At 38.2% G+C, this 24,297-nt stretch overlaps 1 protein-coding gene across 3 annotated transcripts in view; it reads right to left on the bottom strand.

Annotated features, from left to right (window-relative positions):
• The window catches only part of PSEN1 (presenilin 1), a 78,658-nt gene that overhangs the window by 50,470 nt on the left and 3,891 nt on the right, over positions 1-24,297 (bottom strand). For 2 of the 3 annotated variants that reach the window (XM_041758702.1, XM_041758703.1), the window contains exons 2-3: positions 19,367-19,448; positions 19,135-19,274 (exon numbers count right to left, since the gene is read on the bottom strand). In XM_041758702.1, the coding sequence (XP_041614636.1) occupies positions 19,135-19,221 (87 nt within the window). In that variant the 5' untranslated portion in view covers positions 19,222-19,274; positions 19,367-19,448. The remainder of the gene's footprint in view (positions 1-19,134; positions 19,275-19,366; positions 19,449-24,297) is intronic. The other variant, XM_041758704.1, reaches the window with a different exon arrangement.

The raw sequence follows: 24,297 nt of genomic DNA on the forward strand, positions 1-24,297 counted from the left end.
GTATCCTTTCTCTTTACAGCACTTTGGATACTATTTTTAAAATCAACTATATGTTTTAATTTCTTTAAAATACAATTTATTTAAACAGGTAAAATTTTCACATGGTTCTAAAGTCAAAGAATATAAGAAGGAATAAAATTTTTAAAATCTCTCACGGAACTCTCTACTTAGTTGTCTAATGCCCCAGGTTACCACTGTCATTGTTCTCTGTGGTTTCCTGATGTATATACAAGCAAATTACAAAAACATATTCTCATTCCCCCCTTTTACACAAATGGTAGCACAACAAATGCACTCTCCTGCACTTTGCTTTCTTTGCTTAACTATGTATCTTAGAGATTTTTTTTACACATCAGTACAGAAAGTACATCCTTATTCTTTGAAAAAAAAAAAAAAGTTTAAACCAGCTACATAACCAGTGGATGAATGTATCATAATTATGCCAATCCCCTAAAGATGAATATTTAACTTGCTTCCAGCTTTTCTTTTTTTTATTAAAGTCTTTTTTTTTTTTAATTTTTATTTATTTACGATAGTCACACAGAGAGAGAGAGAGGCAGAGACATAGGCAGAGGGAGAAGCAGGGTCCATGAACCGGGAGCCCGACGTGGGATTCGATCCCAGGTCTCCAGGATCGCGCCCTGAGCCAAAGGCAGGCGCTAAACCGCTGCGCCACCCAGGGATCCCTATTAAAGTCTTTATTTAAATTCAATTTAGTTAAATATACTGTATTATTAGTTTTAGGGGTAGAATTTATTTTATTTTTTTTAATTTTTATTTATTTATGATAGTCACAGAGAGAGAGAGAAGAGAGAGAGAGAGAGAGGGGGGCAGAGACATAGGCAGAGGGAGAAGCAGGCTCCACGCACCGGGAGCCTGATGTGGGATTCGATCCCAGGTCTCCAGGATCACGCCCTGGGCCAAAGGCAGGCGCTAAACCGTTGCGCCACCCAGGGATCCCATAGGGGTAGAATTTAGTGATTCATCAGCTGTATATCACATCAGTGCTCATTACATCAAGTGCCTTATTTTTCCTTCCCTTCCTCTACATCTGTTTTGTTAAATTCCACGTATGAGTAAAATGATATGGTATTTGTTTTTTTTCTTATTTTTTTTTTTTTTAGCATAATACCCTCTAGTTCCATCCACTTCTTGGCAAATGGCAAGATTTCACTCTTTTTGATGGCTGAGTAATATTCTATTGTATACATATATACCACATCTTCCTTATCCATTAATTTGTCGATGGACAGCTGGGCTCTTTCCATATAGCTGCTATCAACATGCTTCCAACTTTTTGCCATTTACAAACAGTGCTGCAATAAATGCCTCCTATAAGTTATTTCACAAGTACAGAGCATATCTATAGGGTAAGTTTCCTTAAGTAAAACTGCTAGGTCAAAGTATATATGATACATATATGTATATATGATACATATTGCCAAATCACCCTCCCAATGGGTTGTACCATTTTAAAGACTCAGCAGTAGAGGAGATTCCTATTTCAAAAGGCTCTACCAACAGAGTAAACTATGAAATGCTTGGATTTTTACCAATCTGATAGGTTAAATATGCGAACATGGTGTAACTTCTTTTATTATTGAAAAGGATGAACACTTTTTTTTCTATGAACTAAGTATTCATACCCTTTACCATTGGCTTATGGTACTTAGAACCATATCTGGCTTACAGTACTTTTAGTTTCTAGGTTTAATTATTACTTATTAATTTTTTAAAAAGTGAATGCCAGGGATACAGCAGTTGAAAAGGCAGATAAGGTCTTTGCTGTCATGAACTGATCTCAAGCAGGAGGAGAGAGATAATAAATAAGATGTGGGATAATACTAAAACAGGGTGATGTGATTAAAAAAAAACAAAACAAAACAAAACTCGGGATGGGACTACTTTTAGATAACGTAGCCAGGAAGTATCTTTCTGAGGAAGTGATATTTGAACTGAGACCAAAAGGATGAAAAGATGTGAAAGGGCTACTGTAGAGTAAGGGATCAATTCGTCAGGTCAGGGGTGTCCAAACCCTGCACATTCCAAATAAAGATTTGGCTGGTTCCTAGAGATAACCTCTAAGCCCTTGAAGAATGTTTTTATTTACATGAGGCTCTGGGCCACACTGCTAACAATGTGATCTATGAAGGTCTTGGGCCACAAAGTATCTGCTTGACTTTGGGAGGGGCCAGAGAACTATGGTCAGTCATGTCTACAGGATCAGCCCCTAATAAAACTCCTGGACACCAAAGCTCAAATAAGTGTCCTGGTCAGCAATACTCTGTGTATGATGTCACATACTGTTCCTGGGAGAATTGAGCACAGTTCTACAACTCCACTAGCAGAAAAAAACTGGAAGCTCTTGCCTGGTATCTCTTGGACTCTACCCTACAATGCATTTAACTGCTAATTTTAAGTTGTATTCTTTCTCTGTAATAAACTATAACCAGTGAACATAACAGCTTTTCTGAGTTTTGTGAGTCCTTCTAGCTATTCACTTAATATAAGCATGATCCTAGAAAGCCCCAAATATACTTGTACACTGAAAATGACAAAATATGTGCTAAGAGAAATTAAAGAACAAAAGCAGATAGACAAGACTATATCAAACTTTAAAACCTCTTTGTATCAAAGAAACAATCAACAGAGTAAAAAGGAAATCACACAGTAGGAGAAAATATCTGCAAATCATGTATCTGATAAGGGGTAAATATCCAGAATACATAAAGAACTCTTACAGCTCAATAACAAAAAACAAATAATCTGATTTTAAAATGGGCAAAGGACTTAAATAGATATTTCTCCAAAGGACATATACAAAAGACCAATAAGCATATGAAAAGATGTTCAAGATCACTAATCATTAGAGAATAAAAATCAAAATAACAATAAGATACCATCTTATACCCATTAGGATGGCTACTATCAAAAAAATAAAAGTGGGGCACCTGGGTGGCTCAGTTGATTGTCTGCCTTTGGCTCAGTTAGTGATCCCAGCGTCCTGGGATCAAGTCCTGAACTGGGCTCCTTGTGGGGGAAGACTGCTTCTCTCTCTGCCTATGTCTCTGCCTTTTCTGTGTCTCTCACAAATAAATAAAATATTTTTAAAAATTAAAAAAAATAAAAAGGATTAGTGAGGATGCAAAGAAACTGAAACCCTTGTGCACTACTGGTGGGAATGTAAAATGGTGTGGCTATTATAGACAAAAGATTAAAAACAATTATCATATGATCCAATTAGATGACACAAAAAAAAAGAGCCACAAAAGAAAAAATTGATAGAGACTTCCATCAATATCTAAACTGACCTATTCCCACTTCTCAAAAAAATACTGTTAAGAAAATAAAAAGACAAGACATAAACTGGGAGAAAATATTTGTAAAGCATATATATTGTAGAGGACTTATCCACAATATATAAAGAACTCTCAAAATTCACTAAGAAAACAAAGTACTCAATTTAAAAATTGGGAAAGAGTTTGGAACAGACAATTCACCAAAGATATCAGTAAGCACATGAAAAGATACTTAACATCATTATTCAAAAAAATGTAAATTAAAACCACAAAGAGATATTACTACATACCCTCTCAAATGGCTAGAAAAGTAAAAAGACTGCACTAAGTGTATCAAGAAGCGTAAGAACTAGAACTCTTATACAATGCAGGTACAGAAATCTACAACAAATTTGGAAAACTTTTCGGCAGTATCTTAAAAAGTTAAATACACCTCTATTCAATTGGATCATATTCTACTCTTAGGTATTTGCTCAAAATAAACGAAAGCCTATGTATTCATGAATGTCCATAACAGCCTTACTGGTAACAACTTCAAACTGGAAACAACACGAGTACCCATGAACAAGTAAATGGATAAAAAACTGTAGTATATCCATATAATGGAATACAACTCAGCAGTAAAAAAGAATAAACTATTGATACATGCTATGCCACTGGTGAAATCTCAAAATAATTTAACTAAATGAAAGAAGCCAAAGAGTATACACTATATGATTTCAATTGTACAAAAGTCTAGGAAATGAAAACTAGACGATGGCGATAAAAACTTTATCAGTAGTTGCCTAGGGATGAGCAGTAGCTGCAGAGAGGCAAAAGAGACAAACTGCAAAGAAATGTGAGGAAGCTTGGGGAGTAAGTAAGCTCATTATCTTGACTGCTGTGCTGGTTTTAAGGGTATATATATAAATATCAAAATGTATCAAACTGTATACTTTAAGTATGGGTGGTTTACTGAATGCCAATTATACTTCAATTAAAAAAAAGTGTCTTTGCTCAAAAGGGGTGTATAGGTGCTCTGAAACTATTAGCTGACACTAGAACTACCAAGAGATTTCCAAAATGGAAAATCCTGGCAGCTAAATATTAGTATGATGACTTAGCATTATTTTTAAAGCTAATTTTTTAAATTTTTTTTTAATTTTTTTATTTATTTATGATAGTCACAGAGAGAGAGAGAGAGGCAGAGACACAGGCGGAAGGAGAAGCAGGCTCCATGCACCGGGAGCCCGATGTGGGATTCGATCCCGGGTCTCCAGGATCGCGCCCTGGGCCAAAGGCAGGCACCAAACCGCTGCGCCACCCAGGGATCCCTAAAGCTAATTTTTTAAAAAAACTTTTTTTATTATGGAAAAAGTTAAGACAAATACTGTCAGAAGCGTAAAATGAAGTCCCATGTGCACTTTACTCATAGCTTCAATTACTACCAGCTCGGGGCTAATCTTATTCCACTTACTTTCCCATACACCTTGCCCCCTCTAGTATTATTCTGAGGCAAATTCGGACATATCATTTCCTTCCTAAATATTTTAGCATATACCTCTAAAGATTAAGAATATAAGGGGCTTCTGTGTATGTAGCTTGCTGGGTCATTACTGGCTTAAAAAAAAAAAAAAAGAAAGAAAAGACGGGGATCCCTGGGTGGTTCAGCAGTTTAGCACCTGCCTTTGGTGCAGGGCGTGATCCTGGGGTCCCGGGATCGAGTCCCACGTCGGGTTCCCAGCATGGAGCCTGCTTCTCCCTCCTCCTGTGTCTCTGCCTCTCTCTCTATATATATGTCTCTCATAAATAATAAACAAATAAGTTTTAAAAAAAGACTACTTTTTGGAGACGTTTTAGGTTCACAGCAAAAGTGAGCACAAGGAGAGTTCACTTATACCCTTGCCCCCACACAGCTGCCACTACCCCCCACCCCCACTGCTATCACCATCCTACACCAGACTGGTACACTTCTACAATCGAGTCTATATTTACAGCCATTATCACCCAAAGTCCATAGTTTATGTTAGGGTTCACTCTTGATGTTACACATTCCATGGGTTTTGAAAAATGTATAATAACATGTATCCATCATAGTACCATATGGAATAGTTCCACTGTCCTAAAATTCCTCTGAATTCTGCCTATTTATCTCTCCCTTCCCTATTACAACTCTGGGCAACCACTGATCTTTTTACTGCCTCCATAGTTTTTGCCTTTAAAAGCTATTTTTAAGGTTCAGAAAAACAAGTGCTGTAGCCATTATAAATGATTTCATTTCAGTGGCAGAAGGAAGGATTACTCACTATATAAATGTTGTAAGTGTCAGGGAGGGTGGAGTCCTATGGGAAGTGGTTAAGTATGTGGGAAGTCAGTTCCTATGAAACCAGATTCCCCAGGACTCCTACACCACTAAGTCAGAGGCTTTGTTTTAATTCTTCCTCCCTCCTCCTTAAAAAAAATTTTTTTTTAGATTTTATTTATTTATTAGAGACACACACACAGGCAGAAGGAGAAGCAGTCTCCACGCAGGGAGCCGGACGTGGGACTCGATCCTGGGCTGAAGGCGGCGCTAAATCGCTAAGCCACCAGGGCTGCCCCCTTCTCCTTACTTTAAAACATGATGCAAATACAAGTCCAGCCACCAAAAGCATGTGGACCTCAAGCAAAGGAGAATATTTCTCAAGCAGCAAAAATCGTGGAGATGTTTTAAATACAGTGTAGTACTTGTTGTTGTTTTTAAATCTTGTCTTCTGCTTGCCTTTTTTTAGTCCTATTTTTATAATTAAAAGATTATAAACAAAATAAACATTTTTTAGAAGTTTTAAGAAGTGTCACAAACTTTTGTTTCTAACATGGTGTCCTCTCTAATCCTTGCCCCACAAAAGGAACATGGTGAGCAATCTTAAGTATTTTTAGATTTAATTTTGTTTTTTTTTAAGTAAGCTCTACACCCAATATAGGACTTAAACTCACAACACGGAGATCAAGAGGCACATGCTCTACTGACTGAAGCAGCCAAGCACCCATACTTCTAGATTTTTTTAAAGCCATGTTCTATAATTTGATTATGCTTAATAATACATCAGATAATACCTTTCTATGCCAGTAATATTAAACCTCAATCTTAACTACTATAATAGCAGCACAGTAATGACACTGATGATAATAACTGCTAAGATTTATTTATTTTTTATTTTTTTATGATAGTCACAGAGAGAGAGAGAGAAAGAGGCAGAGACATAGGCAGAGGGAGAAGCAGGCTCCATGCACCGGGAGCCCGATGTGGGATTCGATCCCAGGTCTCCAGGATCGAGCCCTGGGCCAAAGGCAGGTGCCAAACCGCTGCGCCACCCAGGGATCCCCTGCTAAGATTTATTGACCCATGTATGTGCTAGACACTATGCTAAGCACTTCAGGTGAGTAATAAACTTTGAGTTCATTAATATTATAAACTTCATTTAACAGATAAAGAAACTAAAGCTTCAAGGCCAGATAATTTGCCAAAATCACAGAGCTAAGAAGGTCTACAGCAGCAATTCTAATTCAGAGTTTGTCAAATCCTATTAACCATTACCTTATAGTACTGACTAGATAAACCATAAGTAACCTAAGATTGAAATGATCTCAAAATTCTCATTGTTACACATAATATTTCATCAAATATGTCTGTCTACATTTTTTGGCATTCTTGTGGTAATATTTTTATAGGATAAAATTCTAAAAGTGGAAACCCTAAGTCAAAGGTATATGCATTTTTAGATTTAATTGCCAAATTATTTCCAAAAGGCCTGTGTATCTGCAGACTTGACAACTTGCCTCCAAATAAAAAGAAATTAAACTCCCATGAGCAGCACATGTCAATGCCTATTTCCCCCGACTTTTGGTAGCAATGTTTTTTTTCTTAAGATTTTATTTAATTTTTTAGAAATAATCGCTATACCCAATGTGGGGCTTAAACTTACAACCCAGAGATCCAGAGTCACAGGTTCTACTGACTGAGCCACTTGCAATGGGTTTTAATCCTTGCTCACTGGTAGGTAAAAACAAAACCTTTTCATTTCTGTTTCTTTTTTTTTTTTTTTTTAATTTTTGACTTTTATTTATTTATGATAGTCACAGAGAGAGAGAGAGAAAGAGAGAGAGAGAGAGGCAGAGACATAGGCAGAGGGAGAAGCAGGCCCCATGCACCGGGAGCCCGACGTGGGATTCGATCCCGGGTCTCCAGGACCACGCCCTGGGCCAAAGGCAGGCGCTAAACCACTGCGCCACCCAGGGATCCCTCATTTCTTTTTTTTTTTTTAATTTATTTATGATAGTCACACAGAGAGAGAGAGAGAGAGGCAGAGACACAGGCAGAGGGAGAAGCAGGCTCCATGCACCGGGAGCCCGACGTGGGATTCGATCCCGGGTCTCCAGGATCGTGCCCTGGGCCAAAGGCAGGCGCTAAACCGCTGCGCCACCCAGGGATCCCGGATCCCTCATTTCTGTTTCTTATTAGGAAGGCTGATCAACTAGTCTTTTCATATATTTATTGACATTTATATTTCTTCTTCCTATTCCTTATATATTGCTCATATCTTTTGGTAATGCTGTTACTGGGTTGTTTATGTTCCTTTTGACTTTGTAAGAATTCTTTGTATCTTAAGATATACCTGTCAGTATGCATTATAAAGCCTGTGCCAGTTTATTTTTTTACTTTATTCATGGTAGTTTATTGCCACACTTAAGTTTATAATTTTATATTACTGAATATGAATGTAATGATTTTGAGGAAAATAACTTCTTACTATACCCCAAAACCTAATGATTTTTCAACATACATAGTTACAGTTACAATGAATGTTCACAAATATCATGTCCTGCTTTCTTAATCTAATATTACTACTTCATGTTTACACTTCCATGTAATAACTGTCACCATGCCTAAAAAGTTACAACACATTTCAGTATGCTGATATGCTTACTGTCTGCATATTATTTATTTACTTAAAATGAATATTTATTTATAACAAAAAGCAACAATCCTATAAGACTATCCTATTAGATACTGTTTGGATTTCTACATTTAGAAATGTGAAGCTCCTGAGCCTGTACTATACGAAAAACAGAAGAGAAGCTTAACTGAAGAACTGGCAACTTATGTGGAACACTTGAAAATATTTATTAATCATAGGCAACATGTTTCCAACAACACACAGAATTCCATCCAGCACCTGGCCAAGCTTCATGATTGGCCAAGCTTCAGGATTCCCTGAAGTTAGAGCTTTAACCCATTACTCTAACAGAAAGGAAGGCTGTCATTTCCCTGAAGAGCTGATACAACTTTTAAAGAAAACATTTAATATTTATGGGGTTGTTGTGTTATGCTTGAACTGTTTTTTGCTGGTTTGTTTTTAACAAACTCTTAAGATCTGTGCCCAGGATTTCTGACCACTCCCATGCAGAACCAAGCATTTTCCTCTGGAAGTCATGGAGACTAAGTTTTCTTTCTCCTTACTTCACTTTGACATACCTAGGAAATCAGATTCATTACTATAAATACTATAATAACACTCTCAAAAGCTTAGTGGGCCCAATTCAGTTTAAATTTAGATCACTCCTTTCACTTATTTTCTCAAGGTCCCAAGTACTTAAACACTAAACAGCTTATAGATCTGTCCACTGTTTAATTTTATAGAATTTCTCACACTTAAAAAAAGTGACCCATTATCATTTAATAAAGTTAGTTCTGCCAGTCTATGGTTTGCTAACAACTTAATAAAGTTCTTTGCATTTAATGTTTTAAATTAAAAAAAAAAAACAGGGATCCCTGGGTGGCGCAGCGGTTTGGCGCCTGCCTTTGGCCCAGGGCGCGATCCTGGAGACCCGGGATCGAATCCCACGTCGGGCTCCGGGTGCATGGAGCCTGCTTCTCCCTCTGCCTGTGTCTCTGCCTCTCTCTCTATCTCTCTGTGACTATCATAAATAAATAAAAATTAAAAAAAAAAAAAACAATGCAGATAACCTTCATTTATAATGACTAAACATATATATATATATATTTTTTAAACTGGGGCTTTTTTTTTTTCCCCCCTATGTGAGGTTTGAACTCACAACTCTGAGATCAAGACCTGAAGAGTCTTGGAGGCTCTTGGAAAGAGTTGGAGGCTTAACTGAATGAGCCACCCACACACCCCAAGACCAAACATACTTTAATGCTATAAATATAGCAGTTGAAGGTAATGGACTTAACACAAGTTTTCTTCAGCAATTGCTTTCTATAGAGAATCATTATTGATCTCTCAATGGATTACTACTTTAAAGGTTCTTTTTTAGTTATAAAAATGGCTGATTTTTTTCCTATTATAAGTCAAAAAGGCTGCTGACAATTTCTTTATGGTCTAGGAAACTTGGGTCAGAATAAACTAATAAAATAAAAATATTGAATAGTCAACTTGGAAACTTGGGTCAGAATAAACTAATAAAATAAAAATATTGAATAGTCAACTTATAAATCTAATCATTTTTCTCTAGTGTCACTTTCACTTTGTTTCTTTACTCAAATATACTGGTTCCCAAAAGCTAGACCAAAAGTATTGATAAGATCTGAGAATGGGTCAGAAATGCAAATTCTGTGGCCCCACCTCAGACTAACAGAATCAGTAACTTTGGGTTTGGGGAGCAGAGAATTTTTTTTTTTAATTTTTATTTATTTATGATAGTCACAGAGAGAGAGAGAGAGGCAGAGACACAGGCAGAGGGAGAAGCAGGCTCCATGCACCGGGAGCCCGATGTGGGATTCGATCCTGGGTCTCCAGGATCGTGCCCTGGGCCAAAGGCAGGCGCCAAACCGCTGCGCCACCCAGGGATCCCTAGGGAGCAGAGAATTTTTATTAACAGCTCTTTAAGGGGATTCCAACGTACACGAGGTCTGAAAAAATCACTGCTCTAATACACATTTTTAAAAAGTTAATTAACAATATAAACAAATCTTAAGTCTTACTTTTTAAAAAAAATCTACTTTTTTGTGTCTTAGAAAAGGTCTCAACTAATCTACATAAAAGGTGTAAGTCTCCACAAAATCAAAATATAAATTTTCACTATTCTGAAGTTCATATTTTCAATTTCCTCTAGTTTTAGTATATTACTATCATGTCAGCTGAAATGGAGGCTGACTTCTGGCAAATAAAAACAAGTCAAGGGAAAAGAGCGGTACCCATCAAAATTTTGCACCGGAAAAATAAAACCTTACAAACTCTTTTTAATAGGTACAGTAAACCTAAAGATTATGACAGATCACAAACTACAGAAAAAGGCCCAAATAATGTTCTTGTTAGAGCCACTTTAATATCCAACGTATATAATATATTTAGGAAATCACGAACTTCAATTATTTCACAATTTGTAAGCTTTGGCTTTTGTCAGAAATAGTTGAGTCATTACCTTCTAGTCTCCAGTCCCTATAGACATAGCCAACTAACAGCAAAAACAAACATGAAGTCCAAGCTAGCTTCTAGTTAGAGGTGGTGAGGGTAAACTAACGGAAAGAAGTAAAATTTCTGACTGAATGCCATCTCTAAGAAAGCAGGCACACTTTCTTGAGGGGAAAAATAAAATGAATTCTCCACCTAGTTCTTGTGACATACTGAACTAATGTTTGACAGCTGTTCTACATAAAAACTGGAGCTCTGCCCACAGTGTGATAGTAGTACACGGCAGCAAGAATTGTGATAAAAGATGACGGAAAAGTGTGTCCAGAGAACATGAAGCCCAGAGAACCCTCTCACACAAAAGCTGAAGTCCTTAAGCAATGAGTAAGATTCACTTCAGATTTTTATTTGCAGACACAAAACTTAAAAAATATTCTTTCTTTTAACCCCCTGCCCCAAGCCCTTTGTTCTGCTTGTATGACTTGTATGGAACTGGTTTAAAGATACTGAGTGATCCATAAACTCCAAAGGCAGCTCAGAAACATGAATAAAGTTCTGTCTTTAGGGATTTTACAACCTAGATGAGGTCAACAAGCATGAAATAGTAAACATTTCTGAAGTGAAAAGGTAAGAATGATGCAACTCCTCTTATCTGTTATCAGTAGGAATTAAGATGCTTTTTTTTTTAATTTTTTTTAAATTTTTATTTATTTATGATAGTCACAGAGAGAGAGAGAGAGAGAGGCAGAGACACAGGCAGAGGGAGAAGCAGGCTCCATGCACCGGGAGCCCAACGTGGGATTCGATCCTGGGTCTCCAGGATCGCGCCCTGGGCCAAAGGCAGGCGCCAAACCGCTGCGCCACCCAGGGATCCCGGAATTAAGATGCTTTATATGCATCTTAATTTTGTAGATAATTAAAGCTTAAAGGTTAAGTCCAAAAACTTCTTGTTGAGTAAAATTTTCTAAACTGCACTTTATTAAATATGTCAGTTATTTAAAGTGGAGACAGACAAACATACCTCAAGGATATAATATAAATTCCAATGATCAATATAGGCCCTTTCAAAGACTCCAAGCTATCATGCTTGTTTGGTTTCTTTTACATAAGTTGCTCTAATTCTCCTACTACTCAGTTACTCATCATGGAGAACCTTGAATGCTTCGCCCCTTTCCACTGACATTCCCCCAAAAAGCCTATTGTCCTTTTGCAAACTTTCTTCACATTAAAAAAATTTCTTTTAGGGATCCCTGGGTGGCGCAGCAATTTGGCGCCTGCCTTTGGCCCAGGGCAGGATCCTGGAGACCCGGGATCGAATCCCACGTCGGGCTCCCGGTGCATGGAGCCTGCTTCTGTCTCTGCCTCTCTCTCTGTGGGTGTGTGTGACTATCATAAATTTAAAAAAAAATTAAATAAAAAAAATAAAAAAATAAAAAAATAAAATTTCTTTTAAAAATAGTTTTCTTGGGCAGCCCGGGTAGCTCAGCAGGTTTAGCACCACCTTCAGCCCAGGGTGTCATCCTGGAGACCTGGGATCCAGTCCCACACCAGGCTCCCTGCACCAAGCCTGCTTCTCCCTCTGCCTATGTCTGTGCCTCTCTCTCTCTCAATCTCTGTCTCTCATGAATAAATAAATAAAATCTTAAAAAAAAAAAAAAAGTTTTCTTTTAAGGAGTGCTTGGGTGGCACAGTTGGTTAACCACCTGAGTCTTGGTTTTGGCTCGGGTCGTGATCTCAGGGTCGTGGGATCAAGCCCCCACAATGGGCTCCACGTTTAGTGGAGAGTCTGCTTGATTTTCTCTCCCTCCACCCCTCCACACACCGTACTATTTCTCTGTAAAATAAATAAATAAATCTGGGGAAAAAAGACTCCTCTGCCCCTCCACCCATTCACTCTCTCTAAAATAAATAAATAAATCCTTTAAAAATAACAAAAATTTAAAATTAAAGTTTTTTTTTTTAATTAAGAGATAACTATACTAAAGAACATCTAGAAAAAATAAAAGGGAAAAATCGCCATCACCGTGATTCTCCTTGTTTTCTTTTTTTTTTTAAAGATTTTATTTATTTATATTTATTATTCATGACAGAAACAGAGAGAGAGGCAGAGACACAGGCAGAGGGAGAAGCAGGCTCCATGCACGAAGCCGGATGTGGGACTTGATCCCAGGTCTCCAGGATCAGGCCCTGGGCTGAACGCGGCGCTAAACCGCTGAGCCACCCGGGCTGCCCTTGTTTTATTTTTCTGATACAGATGTAAAACAATGAATGGAACAGCTAAATATTAGTTGGGACTATACTGCAGTGTCATGCATTTTAGTTTAGTTCAGTCTTCCTTTATAAGAGATGGAAAAGCTTTTTCATATTCAGGGCTGCTCGTATATATAATACTACGTATTTTTCTTAATCTATTTCTCATTGAAAAAATACAAATAAATTTCACTTTTAAAAGGAAAGAATAATTCGCCAACTTAAAGCATTTCAACTATGCACCATAAACAAACTGAAGCTACAGTCCTGGAAAAAATATCTGAAAAGCACATAGCCAACATGAGATTAGCATCAAAATATACATTCCAACAAAATCAAGAAGAAAAAGACAACCAAGGGCTGCCTGGTTGGGTCAGCGGTTGAGCAACTGCCTTTGGCTCAGGATGTGATCCCGCGGTCCTGGGATCAAGTCCCACATGGGGCTCCCTGTATGGAGCCTGCTTCTCCCTCTGCCTATGTCTCTGCCTCCCGCCCCCTGTGCCCTGTCTCTCTCACGAATAATAAAATCTTTTAAAAAAAATTTTTAAATAAATAAAATCCTTAAAAAAAAAAAAGCATAAGGAAAAAGGTTCCACCTTATTAGAATTTAGGGAAATACAATTAAAACAACATGAGGGGTCGTTTCAAACTCACCCAACTAACACACACTAAGACAATACCAAATATTGGTCGGGATGTTAAAAAAAGGAAAACTGCTGTATGCTCTTGATATATAACCACTTTGGAAAGCATACTGGTAATCTCTAATATAGTTTAAGATCCATAGATCCAGGGGCTCTCTGGGTGGCTCAGCGGTTTAGCCCCTGCCTTTGGCCCAGGGCGCGATCCTGGAGACCTGGGATCGAGTCCCACGTCGGGCTCCCTGCATGGAGCCTGCGTCTCCCTCTGCCTGTGTCTCTGCCCCTCTGTGTGTGTGTCTCTCTCTCATGAATAAATAAATAAAATCTTTAAAAAAAAAAAAAAAAGATCCATAGATCCATAGATCCCAATCACAGCAATTATCATTGAGAAACACACACACGGGCAGAAGGATTAATGAATCAGAATGTTACTGTACGCTGTTGGTTACTATGAAAAACTGGAAACTACTAAATATTTATAATCAAAGATAGATTTTTATATATTTACAAAATAGAAAATGAAAAAATAGAGCTATATGCATTTATATACATAAATTCTAAAATCATGTCTCTTCTGCAACACATACCCATACATTTAAAAAATGTGGGGATTTTCTTCTGCAACTTTCACATAGAAACACATATACTTCACATACACTTTCAAAACATGCAGAATGATATATTAAATATTATTTATGTTCATATACTATACTACTATTCTGGGAAAAAAAGAAGAATGTGGGAGAGGTGCTTCAATTTTATCTGTAATTTCTTTTTGTTATATAACTAGGCCATCTGTCCAAATTAATTGCAAAATCTTGTTTTGTTAGGATTTTGCTTCCTGTCGGTTCAATATGTAACAGAAACAGAAAAAGCTTAGTGAAAATACTCCTCAAAAAAAAAAAAAAAAAAAAAAAAAAGAAAATACTCCTCAAAAACAACAAAGCATACACAGCAAATAAGATGTTGTGTAGTAAGTACGTCAGTGCTTATTACATACTTCCTATATATGCCTTAAATTATTTCACCAAAAAATTTTTTTGAGAAATAAATATTTGGGTTAAAAAAAAAAACAACACTATTTTTCAGCTCTCTGACTAATCTCATCAAACTTAAATTCCCTGTATTGTGAATGAGATTACCTATAGTAGCCTACAAAAGGAAAACATCTCTGGGCTAAGGCAGCCCATTATGTATCTGCTAAGGATGGAAGAAGAATGAAGTCATAGGCAACATTTCACTTCTGGAAAAAGAAAATGTTTTAAATGTTATCTTCTATTTGAACATGAACAATGTATCATTGCAATAATACTTGAAGTTATACAACAAAGTCATATAATTGATTTAGACTGGTTTAATCAGATCCAAAATAATTTCAATTTCATTATACTTCTGATAGGGTAATCAACTTGATCCTATTTTCTCAGGACTGTCCTAGTTTTAAACTGAAAGTCTTGTGTTCTAGGGACCTCTCAGTCTCAGGTATACCAGGAGAGCTAACAACACTAACTCCTGGTCACAACAAAACTGCTGAATTTATCTAGTAAATCATTTTAATTGTACAGATGGGAAAAATGAGGTACTAAGAATTAAATGATTGAAACCAACTAACACATAGCTGTTTCAAATTACAACTAGATCAAAGTTAGTTCTTTCTTTTGAAGGACCTATTTATGTGTCACTCAGCCACAACCCCTAAATGCGAATCATCCGTATTCTTTTTTTTTTTTTTTTAATTTATTCATGATAGTCACACAGAGAGACAGAGAGGCAGAGACACAGGCAGAGGGAGAAGCAGGCTCCATGCAGGGAGCCTGACGTGGGAGTCGATCCCGGGTCTCCAGGATCGGCCCCGGGCCAAAGGCAGGCGCCAAACCACTGCACCACTCAGGGATCCCGAATCATCCGTATTCTTGAACAGTTTTCAATTCCGGTTAGCCTCATTTGTTTTTCCCAAACTCAAATGACTGCCGCATAATGGGATACTCCTGACTTTGAGGAAGATACTGAGTAGAGGAAAGGAATAGAAAGTCCACTTCTTTATATTGATACTGGTTAAATTCTGTAGGAAATGTACTCTTTCCAGTTTCAAAAATATTTTTAAATGAATGTTCATTTGTTTTTGTAATATTTAATGTAAACAGCCTGTTGTATACTCTAGAGTATATATTCATAGATAAGCACCTTATTAGAGAACTTTAATTCAAAGGAGGGGAAGACCAAAGGAAAATCTGCTCTCTTATGATGAATGTTCCCAAAACATAACATTTGTGACAGTACCTTTCAGAGTCCAACACACTGACAACATTCAATATCTTAGTTTCCTTTCTTGAACAGTGTGGAAAGAAACTTTCCACATCTCTCAATTTCCTTGACTTCTCAACTAGCCACTGAGCAAATAAAGAAGAAATAAGCCTGATAAGGAGTTTTTATGCCTGCAGAGGCTTGTCTTCATGTGCTTGTATTTAACAAACCCAGTATCCAAGAGGAGAAATAAAAGAGCTGCTTTCAATTAATCCATGAAAACAGTCATCTACATTCAATTTAAATTTGGACTTACCCTCATTTTTTCATAACCAACCAAAGCATATACACAATGGCTTCTTTATAGCTAAAAAAATTAACAATGAGATTCTTTTCCTTTTTCTTTGTATTTTTTTTTTTAAAGTACACTGATGCAAAATGAATATACAGACTTAGTATTTTCTTTCCCCCAAATTTTTTCATACAATATCTCCTTTCGGTATTATGTAACATTTCTCCTGGGTAAGAGACATTGGAACAACAGAAAGAACATTAGAGGGAGTTTGAAATTAGAAAGCACATTTTATGTTCCAGGTCTGTCATTTAATTTTCTATGTGATCCTGGACAAGCATTTAAACTATTAAAAGGGAACGAGGGCACCTGCCTGGGTGGCTAGTTAGTTAAGTGTGTGACTCTTGATTTCAGCTCAGGTCATGGTTTCAGGGCCCTGAGATTAAGCCCTGCCTCAGGGCTCCACATTCAGCAGAGAGCTGGCTGGAGGATTTTCTCCTCCTCCCTCTGCCCTGCCCCCTGCTCTCTCTCCACCTCCCCCAATTAAATAAGTAAACCTCAAAATAAAACAGGAATAATACCTATCCCATGGTAACTGGGAAGTATGAGAATGTATATAGAAGATCTTTTAAGTTGTAGAAGACACTTTTGAGAAGATAAATAAAAGATAATCTTATTCGATATCACATTATCAATGGCTAGGTTAAAATTAAATAAATCAGGCCTGATTTTCTAGGCAGTGATGCCCTATAAGATCTGGAAGGTACCACAGAGAACATTAGCACTAAGACTTACTAAAACTACATGAGTACATTCAGTTATCAATAAAAATCCTGTGTCAATTGTACTTCCTCTGTAGCACCCTTTATTTCAATTTATCAGTCACTAAGGTATAAAGGGGGGGAGCAAACAAAAAAAAATACCATGAAAGCCCCACAAAACCTGAGTGTGAGGCATATAAGCAATTCTGCATCAACAATGGAGAACTATGTGTCAAGCAGTGTTCTTGGAACTGAAGAAAACAGGTTTCCACAGTAGAAGGAGGCAGGTAAACACATCACGTCAGTAGCATGCCAGAAATACTGATAAGTGCTAATGTAAAAGTAAAGCAGAGTCAGAGTATAAGGTCTGGCAGGGAAGGAAAGGGGAATTGAGGAAGACAAGGCCTCGCTGATGAGGTGACCTAAATAAATCAAGTGAAGGGAGCCATATGAGAAGAGTGGGAGAATAATCCAGGACCCAGAGACAGAACAGAGAAATCAGTGAGGGAGGAAGACAGAGATGGCACAGGAGGATAAGGTTAAAATAAGACCTCAGACCAGATTTTATTCTGAGATGAGAGACCTTTGGGAGGTTTGGGACAGATAAGTGACATACACCTGTGTTTTTTTTGTTGTTGTTGTTGTTGTTTTCAAAATTTGTTAGTTGTGGAATCTTTTGTTCAAATGGATCCACAGAAGATCAATATGTAAAAAGATTAATAGGAGCTGCTCTAGTTAAGGAAGGGGTACCCAGAGACTAAGTCAAGGCTACCCCCACTTTCCCTAAGTAACAGTTTAAAAATGATTACAAAGTCTGTAGTATCCAAACTACCAAAGAACTTCATAATCTGGCCTCATCCTAACTTTTCAAAAAGCTATTCCCAGGAAATAGCAAAAACAGAGCAAGTCAAGCTGTTGTTACAAGTCTGCTGCCACAAAAATCAGTCTTTGTAACACCCATTATCCACCAAGTACCCAGGCAACAGCTCCTCATCTCTGCCTTCCCCTAAACACCCCTCAGGTTACATACTACCCTTTTCATCTTGTGTTTCCTTTCAGGGCTTCCCCTGATAATCATTTTAACTTGATTTCACTTGATTAAAAATGGTCTGGCAGTACAATGTGATCTGCTTCTGATGACATATCTCTGGATATAGCCTCCCTGTTTATATTCTAGGAAATTCTTCCTTCACTAGTGTTATTTCTTCTATCAGTGATGACATCTCAGTTTGCTCTAGTCTAATCTCACCCATCCATCAAAGCCTACTTTGTGAAGCCTTCCTCCTCACATTCTGACCCTTAATTGGAATTTTAAATATTAGTGTGAAGGGACCTTCCAGGCCATCTAGTTGGTGCTCTAGTTCACTGCTCATTCCATAGACTAACCCTCTGCAGATTTGGTTGGTAGTCTTCCAGCCTTTGTGACTGACAGCTGTTCGTGACAAGATCCACACCCTTTCAGATGCACAGTAAATTGTGAGACAATTCTTTTTTTTTTTTTTTAATTGACCAAGAACCTACTTCCTTCTACCAGTGGTTTTGCCCTCTGGTTCTAATAAAGGAAAGTTTGACCCCACCCCATCCAACTGGGTCGGATCCCTTACAGTCCCTAGCAGGCTGCGTAGCTTACAGTTGGCCTTGTGTTCCGCACAATTCTGGCTCCACCTCTAAAAATCCTACCCATTTCCCAGCCAAGTATCTCACAGGCCACCTGTGGAGTCTACATTCAATCTGTAAGGATTAGATAACAGAGTCAAGGGTAGATTTGATGTCTGTGTCTCAGGCCACTGGTTGGTTACACCCCTTTCTTGATTCTCTCCCTTGAATTCTCTTAGGACTTCTATTCTTAGCCTTGCACTCATCAATGTGCGTTCATTCCGTCAATGAGCATTTACCGGGCACTGTCAGGAACCATGAAGGATAGTGAAAAAGTAAAAGTAAATAAAATGTACTCAGCCCATGGACAAGTAAGAGCAAGATAGGTAAAATAATAGCTGGGGAAGCTGGAGAAGGCTTAAATGGAGAAGGTGATATCTGAGGCAGGGAGGAACTGTATCAACACCCATGTCTCACGCACTCTTGTGTCCCCAGCACTAAGTGGCACAGTGCTTTGGCATCAGTTGAAGTTCAGCAAATAGGTAAAGTTGGAAAAGTAAAGAAAGGCTGCTCAGTCCCCTCAGTCTCCACTGAAGATGAGGGAAGATGATCACTGAATCCAGAGTTTGGCAAGGGCAGTTTTAGAGGCTGACACTGTACCTGGCTACGTACAGTATTGCTCAAGTGGTTGTCTTCGGACATCTGTGCATTCTGGAAGTAGGACAGGGGTGCAGGTAACTCTGTCATTGGAGCAACCGTATAGAAATACTTTTTCACAGAAAACAAAGCCTCTTGGGGTTCTGAAAGGGGAAAAAGAAAACAATCCTTTGTGCATTACAATTATACTCTTATTTTTAAACACTTTCATAAATTATATTCAGCAAAAACAAACCTTTCTTTCATGTGTTCTCCTCCAGGCCAAGCTTTCTAAGGACCTCGCAGGCAGCTGTCACTTGCAGGCTCCCAGATGAGGTCTGAAATAGGATTTTACCAGGTCACCCAGAGTAAATCTATTCACACCATTCAAATACTTAGAATATTTTTATAATTGTAATTTGTAAACCAGAAATGTATTAAACTACTATCAACTACAAATGACAAACTTTTGTCAGCTCAAGATATCTCTTTGGTAATGAGGAGATCTACTTGAGAAACCAAATATTTTCAATCACAAAAAATATCTAATGATTTTAGATTTAGAGCCAAGAGAGCTAAGTATTAAAGAATGTTCTCATCAACATTCCTTTTTCTATGCTGACTAATCCAACCCAACCATTCCATCTCCATAAAATTGTTTAGTGCCTTTAATTTCGCAAAATTCTATTATCTCATTTTACCCAGCCACCATGCCCCAAGCCAAGGTAAACAGGTAACATAACCTATTTCACAAAAGCAGAAGGGGACCTAAGTTCACGGACTTGCTTAAAATCACACAATTGGGCAGACTGGGCCAAAAATCCCAGATTCCTAAATCCCAGCCTTAGGTCTCTCCTTTGCATCCCTGCACAGCCTTATTTACACACATCATTTGGTCTCCTAGAGTTCACTCAGTGTGGGGGGGTGGGGGAGTGCACATTCCCATTTGCCTGTCTGCTTTAATTTCCATCAGCCAACTCTTTTAGATTTCAGCTTTTTGAAATTAGTTTTAGAATTTAGTGATTCATCAGCTGCATATAATACCCAGTGCTCATTACATCAAGTGCCCTCCTTAATGCCCATCACTCAGTAATCCCCTCCCCCCACCTCCCCTCCAGCAACGCCGGGTTTGTTTCCTAGAGTTGCCTTCCCATGGTTTGCCTCCCCCTCAATTTTCATCTTTTTTTTTTTTATCTTTCCTTCCCTTCCCCTATGTTCATCTGTTTTTTTTTTTTAATTTTTATTTATTTATGATAGTCACACAGAGAGAGAGAGAGAGAGAGAGAGGCAGAGACACAGGCGGAGGGAGAAGCAGGCTCTATGCACCGGGAGCCCGAGGTGGGATTCGATCCCGGGTCTCCAGGATCGCGCCCTGGGCCAAAGGCAGGCGCCAAACCGCTGCGCCACCCAGGGATCCCTGTTCATCTGTTTTGTTTCTTAAATTCCACATAAGTAGGGATCCCTGGGTGGCGCAGCAGTTTGGCGCCTGCCTTTGGCCCAGGGCGCGATCCTGGAGACCCGGGATCGAATCCCACCTCGGGCTCCCGGTGCATAGAGCCTGCTTCTCCCTCCGCCTGTGTCTCTGCCTCTCTCTCTCTCTGTGACTATCATAAATAAATAAAAAATAATAAAATAAAAAATTCCACATAAGTGAAATCATAGTATTTGTCTTTCTGTGACTGACTTATTTCACTTAGCACAGTATCTTCTAGTTCCATTCAATTTCCCTTTTCATAGAAAGCCCTCAGAAATACAGAAGGAAAGAAATCTGTTCGTATATCTAAGCAGTATTCTCATTCATACATAGTCACTAAAACAATACCACGTACACACTCACATGAAAGTATTTTGTCAAAGTTCTGTTTCATTTTCACTTTCAACTTCAGGATCCTTGACCCTCTAAATACTCTTTTTATATTTAGTGATTTTTCAACAAAAACACAGAAAGCAGATTTTTTTTTAAAAAGGGAAAGTAATTTCTTCCTCTAGTATTGAATTCAAATTAACCCCTAATTACCTATATCTAGACCATTCAAACCATGACAAATTTTTAATCAAGACATGCTTCCCTTCTGCCCTACATACTTTTATATACTATGCCAACCTTTCTCCTCCCTTCCAGCTTCAGCCCATGGTTAGCTGACATGGGATCAAGGGATTGCAAATTATTACTAAGACATAAGTAAGTTTGTTTTAAAAATAAAGTGAATTAAAAATAAATAAAAATAAAAAATAAAAATAAAGTGAATTAAAAATACAAATAGAGACAACACTTTTATGAGGATCATTTGCTTGAAGGGGGTACGTGGGGGAACTTCTGGAGGTATTGGTAATGTTTTGTTTCTTGGTCTGGGTGCTAGTTACACTGGAATTTTCAGTCTGTGAAAACGCACTGAGTTATACCCCTATGATCTGTGGACACTGCTACATACTTCAATTAAAAACTTCAGAGATTTTTGTGGAAGTAAACCTATATTTATGGTTATTCACACCATTAGTCCTGATTTTTAATCTTTTTTTTTTTTTAATTTTTATTTACTTATGATAGTCACACACACACACACACACACAGAGAGAGAGGCAGAGACAGAGGCAGAGGGAGAAGCAGGCTCCATGCACCAGGAGCCCAACGTGGGATTCGATCCCGGGTCTCCAGGATCGCGCCCTGGGCCAAAGGCAGGCGCCAAACCGCTGCGCCACCCAGGGATCCCTAGTCCTGATTTTTAAAATGAATAAAATTAAGACTGGACAGCATGTATGTTAACTTACCCAAAAGAAAGGTGGAATGCCAATAGAAGAGATACATCTTCTAAGTACAGTAAGTATTCAGCGCAAATGTTCTGACCTATGCTTCTAAGATTTTTAAAAGCTGATTATCTAATTGAAATTTTAACATTAATGTAGCATTAATAATCAGCAAACAGAGCACATATTCCCTTCTTTTCCAGAAAAACATTTAGTACAGTACTTACTACCTCAGCTAAACCAGAAATGCCATAGGATGGCAAATAGAAAAAGCTGCAGTTGGCTACTTATACTGGCTGCCCTAAAGATTATACCATATCAGTTGAAGGACACCTCTATTACAAAAAAATCCTCAGAAATGTCATTAATAGGGACGCCTGGATGGCTCAGCAGTTAGGTGTCTGACTTTGCTCAGACTGTGATCCTGGAGTCCCAGGATCGAGTCCCACATCGGGCTCCCTGCATGGAGCCTGCTTCTCCCTCTGCCTGTGTCTCCGTCTCTTTCTCTCTCTCTCTCTCTCTCTCTCTCTCTCTCTCTCTCTCGGATAAATAAATAAAATCTTAAAAAAACAAAAAACAAGAAAACACAAATAATTTCAAAGCTTAGATTGATGAAGGTAAATCTATCTTATAGAAAAACCTACCCATCAGCACTTCAAAAAGTATCAAGGAACAAAGCTTAGAATTCCAAAATAAGTTTATTAAAAATCCCATTCAAGGAAGCATCAACAGAAATGGACACACCATCCCTAAACCTCAAAATCTTACAACATGGTTACTTAATTACAGATACTATTTTTTTTCCACTGTCAGAGATAAATGTAAACAAAACTTGTATTCCACAAAAACAAACAAGTTTTATGAGACTTTTTATCATGATCTTCTCCAGCACAAAGAGCTGGTGCTTTAATGACTCTACCCACTTGAGTAGTTTCTTCTTCACTTAGAAAACCATCAAGGGTAGCCCTGGTTGGCTCAGTGGTTTAGCGCCCAGCCCAGGGCATAATCCTGGAGACCCGGGATCGAGTACCATGTCGGGCTCTCTCCATGAGGCCTGCTTCTCCCACTGCCTGTGTCCCTGTGCCTCCATCTCTCTCTCATGAATAAATAAAATCTTAAGAAAAAAAAAACATCAAAAGTGAAAAAGAAAGGTGGGGGGGGGTACACCTGAGTAATTCAGTGTGTTGAGCAGCTAATTCTTGATTTGGCTTAGGTCATGGTCTCAGGGTCTTAGGGCCCTCAGACTCAGGGCTCCATGCTCAGCAGGGAACCTGCTTGAAAATTCTCTCTCCCTCTCCCTTCCCCCCACCACATGTTCATGTGGCTCGCTTTCTAAAATAAATAAAATAAGTCTTTTATTTTAATGGGATATATTAAAAAAAAAAAAGAAAACCACCAGAAGTATTTTTTTTTAATATCTCTGTACTGTGATGCTAAGAAGTTTTTAAGTACCAAATGAGCTTGTGATTTATTCTTTTTCCATGAAAGTATTTAATCAGCTTTGGTGTTACCTAGACAGCTTCCTTCTGTATAGGCAGCCTAAGTTCTGACTGTATGGATGGGCTGGGAGAGCCTCTATTTGAGTTTTAAAAGCTCACATCCAACAATAAATGTAACCAATCTCCAAACTGCATTAATAATTAAAAATAATTTGAAATTAACTTAAAATTTCAAGAATATATGCTAGAAAGACTCCCCTGAATTATAAGAGACTGGGGAGCAAATAATTTCCCCAGCCTTACAAGAGGCTTTGTGAAGGTGGCAGACTCTAAAAAGAGCAAGGAGAGTGATACAGTTATTTGATTTTTTTTTTCTTCCTTCCATCCCACTCTACTTCTGTGAGCCATCTGTGGCAGATTAGATTATTATTCAGCAAATATTCCCTCCCTCCCCCAGCATCCCTGAGGAAGAAATATACTTTTCCATTCCAGTGATGCTCGGCTTGGCTCAGAGACCTGCTTTTGGCTTCAAGGTGGGTGCAGCCTACTAGCCACAATCATCTGACTTGCTTTGGTCAAAAAGATCTTAGCAGATGTGGCACAAGCAGACACCTGAACTGTGCTTCTGCAGTTGGACTTATCTTCTTTTATTTCTGCTGTTGCCTTAAGAAAAGCCTAGCATGGGTAGCCACTGGCCCTTCAGCCTGGGCCCCAGAATAAAACATGCAAAGCAGAACTGCCCTGGCTGATCCACAGTCCTACACCTCCAAGCAAAGCCTTGAGTAAGAACAAATATTCTGAGGCACTGAGTTTGGGGAGGTCTGTTATGTAGTTATTGTAATTGTTTTTAAATAATGGTTACCTGGGTTCAGAACAATGAAAATGAAGGAAGACTGACAAATCTAGAATGCTTTATCTGAAATCCTTAGAAGTGTGTTTAGAATTCATATTTTTCTCAGATTTTGTAAAGGTAATATGATACAAATACTCTGTTTTATAATGC

Source organism: Vulpes lagopus, chromosome 6, assembly GCF_018345385.1.
Source record: "Vulpes lagopus strain Blue_001 chromosome 6, ASM1834538v1, whole genome shotgun sequence".
NCBI classification, from domain to species: Eukaryota; Metazoa; Chordata; class Mammalia; order Carnivora; family Canidae; genus Vulpes; species Vulpes lagopus.